Source organism: Pygoscelis adeliae, unplaced genomic scaffold (genome assembly GCF_000699105.1).
Source record: "Pygoscelis adeliae isolate BGI_AS28 unplaced genomic scaffold, ASM69910v1 Scaffold358, whole genome shotgun sequence".
Classification (NCBI taxonomy): Eukaryota; Metazoa; Chordata; class Aves; order Sphenisciformes; family Spheniscidae; genus Pygoscelis; species Pygoscelis adeliae.
The window spans coordinates 2,142,776-2,152,671 of record NW_008825429.1 but is presented as its reverse complement, the minus strand read 5'-3'; the positions used below and the strand labels follow the sequence as shown (position 1 = coordinate 2,152,671).

Below are 9,896 nucleotides of genomic sequence, written 5' to 3'. Positions count from 1 at the left end.
ACATTCCAGGTCAGGTTGGACGGGGCTCTGAGCAACCTGATCTAGTTGAAGATGTCCCTGCCCACGGCAGGGGGGTTGGACTAGATGAGCTTTAGAGGTCCCTTCCAACCCAAACTATTCTACGATTCTATGAAATGCTGAATAAACTTTTAATTAAAACATAGTCATTTCTTAGCTAGAGCTAAATTTCTTTGGTAATCCTGCCAATCCATATATAGGGACTAAAGACAGTAATTTCAGGTCGTCTTCTGGACAGAATTGCATTTGTTATTTTACAGATGCATGTGGTAGGTATATGGTTGTTGACATAGTGGAAATAAATTGTGCTGAGAGATTCACAGTTTTTTTTAAGTCAGGCAGGCATTTAGTTTTACTTTGCCACCGAAATCGGAGGCCCTTATTGAGTAGAGATTTAGTGTGTCAGGAAGCACATGGAGCATTGCTTATAACAGCTTAGTTAGGGGTATCTGAACAAAAGCAATTGTATTGATCAGGAAAAACAAACAGTAAAAGCAAAACACTGACCTTTAGCTGTTTTGTATAGAATTGCTTATTTTTTGTTGTCTTCAAGTCTTGTGCTTTCAGCACCTTAGTTTTATGTTGATGGTGTGGATTGCTATTGTTGGTCTTTTGGCACATAAGACATAGCTGTGGCTTTTGTTTATATGACAGGGGATATCTATTTCCTTTTCCTCTCATTCATGGCTGAGACAGAGGTAGATCTTGATAGAGGAGAATGAGGAAGTATGAAGTCATCATTTATCCACCACAGAAAACCCTTGATAGCAACTAGGTATCTGCAATTTGCATTCAATGATGCCTGAAAGGGATGTTAAGTAGAATGTCTTTGCTAAACTTACAGCAGCAAAATAGTTAAACAAATTGTCCTCATTACACTCCAGCAAGAAGGAAATAGTTTGCCCCTCTCAGAGCCAATGTTGTAGGCTGTGCACTTCAGAAGAGAATAGTGCTGTATTTCAGCCTCCTAGCTTACTGTATCACCCAAAGCAATGATAATATTTCATATTATTAATGGATAAAGTAAGAGCAACCCAAATACCGTCAGTGGCACATATGCAAACTTATTGCTGGCAGCAGGGTTCATCAGTTGTCAAGGACATAATATGAAGACATAATTACAGATACACTCCTTCGCCTTCGTTGACATAACTTGCTTAAAAGAGAGTATTGTTGATGCGTAAGAAAGTAAGTCCACTTTCCACATGCAACTTTCAGCTATCCAGGATAACCAAAATAGCCTTCAGTAATTAGTCAGCAGACATGACTGTCAGTGAAGGAGAGCTGCAAAGCAGGAAGGTGTTCATTTTAAAGTTTTACTTTTTTTAGAGTGGAAATGCATTTCTACTCTTTTTTTGGGTAGAAGTATAGTTTTAGGCAACACAATGCGAGTTCCTTTATAAAAAAGTATATTAGTTTGTGCTAAGGCACTGGAGGTCTTTGCATTTTGAGTGAATTATGATTTTACTGTTTGGGGCAATTAAATAATATGTCATCTTAAAAAAAAAAAAATGGTGGATATAAATATTTTCTACTGAAGTGCTTTCATAGCTCACTAAAAGAACTGAAGCTTTGATTTTTCTTTTCCAGATGACTGGTAGATACGAAATGTATGCAGACAAGCTCACTGAAGCAGTCCAGCCTTATTTTATACCCAATATAATAAAAGAGTAAGAGAGAACATCTAGTTACAATCAAATGTTACATAACAAATTAAAAGGTACTGTTGGATGATAGCTTTACTGTGGATCACAAGTTGTTCTTTTAACGCTGTCATTTTAATTTCCTGTAACCAACTTTTAAATAATAGGATTCAAAACTGTGTTAAGTAAAATAATTGAAAAATGGCTTCTTGCTTTTTTTGTCATTTACAGAGTCCAAACTTTTGTTCCTTATTGAAATATATCCAGTAGAAATACATTGATATGAAATGATGATGAAATGTATTCAGTACTGTGATATAGTTTGATGGAGGAGATGAGTTCAGAGGACATAAAAATTTTTACATAAGCTTTGCATTGTGTGTCTATAGCTTTTACCTTCTACCCAAATGCATAATTCAGGGAGAAAGGAGGCATAAATTATTTTCATCTGTTTTTTTTTAAATTACGAACTATTTGATGCAGTTCTGTGCTAAGTTTGATGCTGAGTAACATCCCAGACATGTCGTAGTTGTTTGAAGATCTGTGGGTACTGTAAAGGAAGACCACTTTGGTTTTTTCTATTTCCCTTTACGTATTACAACCACAGTTGGACCAATGTCTTTGATGGGCTCCTTCAAGGTGCAAAAGTAGTGTTGCAGATAGATGCTTTTAATATCTTCAGAAGCTCAGTGCTGTGCTGTGAGGCAAAAATAGACATGGTAGCTAAAGCATAGTCAAGGCTGGTGTAGTTGCATACTTTTCATTGTGAACAGAAAGCCACGGAAATACTATTAGGGATCAGGATGGGTAATGAAAACTACTTCCCTGGAGCTGCACTCCAGTAGGATACTCAGTGGTTGCGGAGTACACAAAACAGCTGTTGAATATAGATAATAACAATACATTTGCTATTCTCGGCTACTAGTGTATATTGAAATTTAGTTTTGTATGATTCAGGTGATGCAGTAGGTGTTCAGGAAGTGCAGGATGAATACAATTTACAGCCTAGCAACTATGAATTTATAGCGGAAATAAGTATTTGAACTCTTAATTTTTTTTTTTCCAAATTACAATTTCAGCTGTACCATTTCCAGTTAAGTATATAACATGTCCTCTAAAGATTTTCCATAAGGTCATTAATAAATGCACTTGCTACATTATGTTACAGGGTTATCTGTGACTTTAAACCTTTATTGAGAATGGCTTAATTACAAATAAAAATATATTTATGTATAAAATCCCTGCATGTAAAATACCTCTTCCTTTGCTATTGACATCATGAAGGAAACTGTGACAAAACATTTTCAGAATGAGTATTTTGATAGACAATCTTGTAATGGGAAACAAAGTTTCAGAAAATGCAGACGTTCTGAATGCTTGCGCAATGAGCTGCTTTTTCATCTGAATTTGTGTCATAAATACTCAGTCTTTTCACTTGGCTTTTGCTTCTTCCTTGTGTTTTCATCTCTCATAGCTATCTTCCATTTGGCGGCTATTAAGAGATCCTTTTGCAATGGTTGAGCTCTCCTTTTGTCTGTATTAGCTTAAATAGCTTTGTTTCTTTATCTTTCAGGTTTTTTTGAAGTATTTAAACCCTGGGTACCAAACATTTAACAGTCAATATTGTTACACCTATCTGCACTTCAGAACACTTAGCATGCCCTTAAGTTTGTTTTATGTATAAGCTCAAGATTTGCATTTGGATAACTGAACCAGTAAGAGGCTAAGCATCAATTACAATCCTTCTGTAAGAATTGTTTTTATTTAGCTAACCAAGCCTGCTCTAAAATAAATCCTCTGGCAGTTTAATGGTATTGAATGAACTACCTACCTGAAAATGCATGGGTTAAGGAAGAACTCTAGCAACCTGTAGTTTACATACCCTGTTAATTAGTAACATAGCTAATGCAGTCTCTCTAAATCAAACATCATGAATTTGGACTTAGACATAAAAATTCCCAGATCAGTAGCCTTCTGGTGACTTACTTCAGAGGAGTCGGAAGGCATTATCTATAATAAGTTTTGTACCTCTTTTCTGGGATTCTGCTGGTGGCACTAATGTACTGCTCACAAATCACATCCTAATTTTTACTCATTTTGCAAGTGTAAGTGCCAGAATGTATTCCAACTTCACCAATGATCAGCAAAATCTGATACACTGAAAATTTCTTGTCACATACTTCTTGTTTGGAACTTTTTAAAGGCTACTGCATGTTAAATGTCTGTTACCATTTTTAGCCTTTGTACAAAGGAGCACTCTTGATTCTACTAAGCATACTTACTGAACGCTTTCCAGATACTTTTCAGTAAGTCAACAACTGATAAAATGTTTTCTCTTAGAAAAATTTTTTACCATGCTGAAAGTAGATTCCTATTTACTATTTTCACCACCAAATAACAATGTTCTTTTACTGTTACTCCATGCAGTTCCAGAACTTGAACAGTTCTTTTCCTAAAACCACGCTAAAGGGGTGGGATCTCTGTCTTAAGTGCAAAATAAAATTTTGCTAGCTTTACATCAGTATTAACGTTGATTTTTCTACCCGCTTCAACATAGGCAGGACTGGAGATCAAAACTTGTAGGAAATTGTGATGGATGAATCTGAAATAGGGTGCTATTTCTTACACCTTACAGTGCTCCTCAGCAAAGTAATTAAACCCAGGTAATACGTGAAAGGATTATGAATGGGCTGCTAACAATTTCACTTGATAATGTTTGAATACAGTAACTCCAACTTAATCCAAATACAGCTGTAGTATAAGAGCTAGAAAATCTGAGTTCCTGCCTTTTTACTTGTAGCAGAGACGTGTGTATCCCCTCTTCTCTTAATTGATTTCAGGTCTTCTAGGAAGGTCACTGAACGAATACCAATAGCAAAATTGGGCTCAAATTATCATTCAGCCTTTTAGTTACAATTCAGTATATGGTGTCAGATATTTACAATTTACACACAAAATGTATACCATTAGTGTGGATGATAATTTTCTGTATTTGCTTAGTAAGTTTAAAGTTTATATTTAGAATGGATCCTGCAGAAACTGGCACATGTGGGTGGCATAATGTTCAGAGGTTTTTGCAAAGAGCAGTAAAGACTTCCAGGTACAAATAAAATATCTTTGCTTAAACTTTTGGGGCAGTACGGAGCTCTGAGCAGTCATCCTAGAGGATTTAGCCAAAAGAGACTGAGTTTGTAGTACAAGGGAGCAACACCAATAACTACGATTCAAAATTTAATGCAGTAGCATAAATGCTAAATCTGTGTAAGGTGAATTTGGTACATGGGAAGTTTCCTTGAGTAAATGTGTTTCATTCCTGTAATGCAGACAATACTGATGAGCCAGCAAGGCATTTTTTGTTATTTAAAAGTGGTTTAAGTTAATATTTTTTTCCTTCCATAATTTTTTTTGCTGAACCTCAAATCCGTAGATTTAGGATGAAGATCAGCCCTTGATGCTTTGACAGAGAGAGAAACAGGTATTTTCTATTTTATTTTCCTGGGTTTGTTTACCTAAACCTATGCATGTATTACCAAGTTTTAAAGTTCATAAATTTGGTGCTTTTTTCTCATGTGTTTAATTTGAAAATAAGCTCAAAGTGAACAGGCTCTGGGCCTGTATTTTAAAACTGCTGTCAAATGTGCAATGTTGAAGATGAGGAAAAAAAAACCCAAAAAACTGAGACATACATTGCAAAATCAGATACATCATCAGGTAAAAAAAAAAAGGTAAAGACAGCATTGCAATATAGTCCTATCAATGTCTATAAAGCCTCCCCTGTTTAAGATCCCACTGCAGCTCAGGAGCAAGGTCTCTGCAGGGGGAGTCCTGAGACAAGCAGCCAGCTGCCATGCAGGCTGCACAGGAAAGGACCAGAAGTATCAGGTGTGGATGTCAGCTGTCTGTGTAGATGAACAGAATATCTTCATCAGTGCCGTAACTTGTCCTGGCTTCCTCAAAGTTACTGATGCTGGTGCAGCATGTCCCTGTTAAGGAGGAACAAAATGTTACTAAAAATTCAGAAGAATTTGCCTGTGAAAGGCTCTTATACTGGGTCTAGCAGCCTCTACAAAGAAAAGTAACTAGTATACAGACTAGACCTATCAGCTTAGGTTACAGCTTCACTCAGGTAGATCTTTTCACCTCAAAGTCAGTGCTCACTGAAGTAATGCTGTACTAAATTGGCCATCCTGTTATATTCTGAACAATGGTTCAGCATCTCTCACTAACCCATCTGAAAGCCAAACAAGTTTGCTAGAATGTGTATCTCAATGCCTCAAGTAAATCACAGCACAAAATGCAGCGCTGATTTAATTAATGTGGCAAAACCCCTTCTGACAAATTGGTTAGTGATGCTTGAAATATATGCACACTATTAGGGGAAGTCCAGCTGTGGCTCTGTATTACAGACATGTTAGTAATGCGGTGGCTGAGAATCCACCCAAAAGGAACAGGCTACTCACGGTCAGCATAGGCAGGGTTGTTGTAATAAATACTCCCTGAGGCTTTGTTGTAGCCACATAACACAATGAAATGGCCCTGGTAGTCAGGATTCCTGCAGAAGCACTTCTGTCCAATGGGGAGGAAGCAGCAGTATTTGACAGGACTTGAGCAAAGATCACACAATAGCAGGACTGCATTAACTAGGACGATGGCTACATGACCTTGGGACAGGTGGTTTTGGATGTCTTGAACAGTTACTGTGCTGCAGAAAAAAAATCAGACATGCTTATTAACAAGTTTAGGAAAGAGACTGGTATACAATGAAGTGTGTGATGATGAACTGTACTTACGACATGCAGCTGGCATGGTTATTTTTATCTCACAGGTACAGCTTTTTGCTGTTAAACCCTGCAAGCTTTGCTATAGACAAAGCCTGTGTCATTCAAGGCCTTTTGATCTCATTGCTGCTACTGAAATGCAGAGCAACAGCTCTGGATTCTGCAGTAAATAGAAATGTAGTCTCAGAATGTTATTAGATGCTCCCGAGAAGACTATTAAAGGAGCTGGCAACTCATTCAGTAACTTTAGAGACTTCTGTTGTGGGAAAATCATAAATGAAGTGTTCTTTCCTGCTCTTAGAAAAACTCCTCTGAAGCACCAAATCTTTTATCAATTGAGTGCTTAAAGATTGTATAATCACTAACCAAATTAAAACGTACCCAAATTTGCCTGTCACACAGGAATATATGTTTCTCCCAGTTGCAATTTTGGACTACCTGATGCTCTTGAGACTTTATTTCTATAGTACCTCCTACAGAGAATGAGCGTTAACCAAACATAACCTATAATCTCATCTGCTAAAAGCTGTCCTTCACTGAGGCAGATGGTGTATTCCATATGCATTAGAAACCCATCCCTTGGATACACTCCAGGTGTCCAGGCTGTGTGCCCTACCTAACTGAACTCGTGCTTTTTAATCTTTTCCAGTGTCACTTCTCCTCTTTGATGCCCCAGCCTCAGCACTGCACATGTAGATATGCCCTCTGTCCCTGCCTTGACCAAAGCCACAATCTTAAGATTGCTAAAGCAAGGTGGACTGACTGTCCCTTCTGTCCTGTGACAGCCCTAGTTAAACAGATGGTGCCATACAGACTCCGTATATGTTAAAAAGGACACTTCATGATTCAGCTAAATGAAAGTTGCATTGCAGCATTCAAATGCTGTTGTGGCTGCCCTGTACCCTCTCTTCTTTTCTTGCTCCTAATCATTTACCCCACTTCAACAACAGAGATCCAAATCCAGTTTCACTACAAAAAGGGATGCAGCTCAAGTTGAACACAGACGCTTAGTTACTTCCCATGTAGAATATCACTGTTGGTTGTGAAACAATTAGGCAGTCTTTCCCCTTCTCCTGGGTTTGCAGATCTTTCATAGAGGTTCCTTATTTCATCTCCTCTTGGCAAAAGCTCATATGCTAGCTTTTTCTTTGCGTGTCTGTCTAGGAACAGAGCGCTACGTTTGTGTAGCTCTGGGATCAATGGGTTGTGTGCCCACATAGCACTCCTTAATTCCAACAATGGCAAATTAGAGTGCTGTAGACACTCCCTACTGGATAATCTTAATCAAATTCAAAATGTAAACAATAGTCAACTCCTGTCAGCATTTTCAAATCACTTATTCTATGTCGTGACTATTTTACCTCAAACTTCATTATTAACTCTTGATGCCCACTTTTTGGTTTTTTTGAGACAGATATAGTAGACACATTCACAAAAAAGGCTTGGGGCCTGATTTTAGTCTCTTCTTCCAAGAAAAGCATGAGGCCCACAGAATCTCCGAAGAGAAAGGAAAGAAAAGAATAAACTTACCACTTCTCCACCAGCACCTTGCAGGCTTTGGCTTGCGCAAAGAGCTGATTCACTCGATTCTCTTCTGTGTCAAAGTGCTTCCTGTAAAATGACTGTGGAGATAACAGAAGTTATGAACTGGAATGATGTTTACCTTAGGTAATCCACCACTTACAATCCTTGCTAGTAAGGGCCTGCGTAAGTTGGAGATCTGGCTATGGGATAAGAGATCTCTCCCTTAGTTCACTGGTAACAGGGTAAGGATTCCTGCTCTAAATTTTAAGTTTAAATTCACTCCTGGTCAGTTATTGTTATCTCCATCCAGTGGCTCTTCAGCTGCCTACAGGAAAGAAGCCCGTCTGGTTCGTACCGGGCAGGAACTTGCATTAGAAAAGCCATCGCCACTATAGGCCCTCATTGGCCCCCCGTTGGCAATCTTGAAGAGGCCAAGCTCTCAATAGACATGGAGGCCACATTTCCCTCTCACCTCTAGAGGTGGTTCTTCCAGGTCAGGGCTGAGGCACGGTGGTGGGGGAAGTGTGGAAGCTAGCACTGCTGCTGCCAGGCTGTACTTGTTCTGTAGATAAATGGAGGGCTTCAGTCTCCAAGGCTGTCAAATAGGCTAGGACCTTTCATGAGCACTACATGAAAACTTCTTAAAAATTCATATTATGGAATCAAAGATGTAAAATATGTGTGACTGTATCTAGTCTCGCCTTTGGAGCTGATTTGTGCCAGTTTTGGCAATAGGCAAACCTTGTTTACAGGAACTGTGGTTAATTGTCAGTAACACGGCAGAGCTTTTACAGCATGACACGCGGGGCTTTTAAAACTGTCTGCTGTCTCCCAGTAGATAAGAATACTAACCTGGTTTTTGTAGCCCTTGTCCACTCCAAGCGTCTGGGTGCAAAATTTATGCTTGACACCGAAGTGCCGCATTAGGTAGGCCAGGTCAATAGTCCAGATACTCTTTGTTAACTGGAGTTCCTGGATGGCTTTCTGAAATTCATCATTGTCCAAATGATTCAGGTACCTATGGTATTAGGAAAGGCAGGGAAAGGGAAGCAAGCTCTGAGGAGAAGCAAAATATGTGCTGCAGCCCAAGCCTCCACATCACAGGATATAAAAACTGAAACAATGGGCTTGGCTAAGAAATAACCAAAAAAAACCCAACCCACAAAGGAGCCACAAATTTAAGGGGAGGGAAGGGAGTAGGGAATATTTAACTGGATTTATTGCTGACTTTTTTAAACTGGAAGTGTATGGGTATCTTGGCTGTTTTATAGTGCTAGAAGTGTACAGATGCTGTACAATAGGCAAGCTATACTGAGCAAGTATAGAACTCTGTCCTGAAGGGCTTACAGTCTAAATGTACAATACAGTCTAAATGTACGAGCGTATTAAAGCAAACACAGAAAGAAGTGTTAAAGACTAAAACTTGCTTCACGCAATAGATGGATTTCAAAAGGAGGAACTGTAAAGGAAGTCGGTAAATATTCAAAGGAAGCTTGTCTTAGGCACTGATGGCACAAAAGCCAATGAAGGGGAGATGAAGTCAGGAGGAAGCTTGGGACAGGTTGCAGAGGGGTGGGGAGAGGCAGTTACAGAGAGTTCTGGAAGTCAGAAAAAAATGGAAGTAAATGGAGAAAAAAAAAAAGGGGGGACTGAAATTGAGGATGCAGGGCAAACAAGGTCAGATCAGCAGGGTGAGAAGATTAATCTTGGAAGCTGAGTTTTGGGCAGACTGGAGTGGCAAAGAGGTAAAGGGAATAAAGAGGCAGAGGTTACAGTAGTCAAGATGGGAAATTACCAGCACACGGACTAACGTCTTGGCAGAAGGGATGGAGAGAAATGAAAATCTTCTGCTTCATATCTACTAAGTGGACATCTAAATAGGTATTTCTCCTGCACCTAAGCTCATGTTCCTCTGTGGAAGGAAAGAGGAGTT

The 9,896-nt window shown here is 38.9% G+C and overlaps 2 protein-coding genes across 2 annotated transcripts in view; one reads left to right on the top strand and one right to left on the bottom strand.

The window, feature by feature from the left end:
* The window catches only part of UPB1 (ureidopropionase, beta), a 21,491-nt gene extending 16,831 nt beyond the window's left edge, over positions 1-4,660 (top strand). The window contains exon 10 of the mRNA XM_009330775.1: positions 1,609-4,660. Coding sequence (XP_009329050.1) covers positions 1,609-1,692 — 84 coding nt within the window. The 3' untranslated portion in view covers positions 1,693-4,660. The remainder of the gene's footprint in view (positions 1-1,608) is intronic.
* The window catches only part of GUCD1 (guanylyl cyclase domain containing 1), an 8,849-nt gene continuing 1,779 nt past the window's right edge, over positions 2,827-9,896 (bottom strand). Inside the window, exons 3-6 of the mRNA XM_009330854.1 lie at positions 8,816-8,981; positions 7,970-8,061; positions 6,122-6,363; positions 2,827-5,644 (exon numbers count right to left, since the gene is read on the bottom strand). Coding sequence (XP_009329129.1) covers positions 5,553-5,644; positions 6,122-6,363; positions 7,970-8,061; positions 8,816-8,981 — 592 coding nt within the window. The 3' untranslated portion in view covers positions 2,827-5,552. The remainder of the gene's footprint in view (positions 5,645-6,121; positions 6,364-7,969; positions 8,062-8,815; positions 8,982-9,896) is intronic.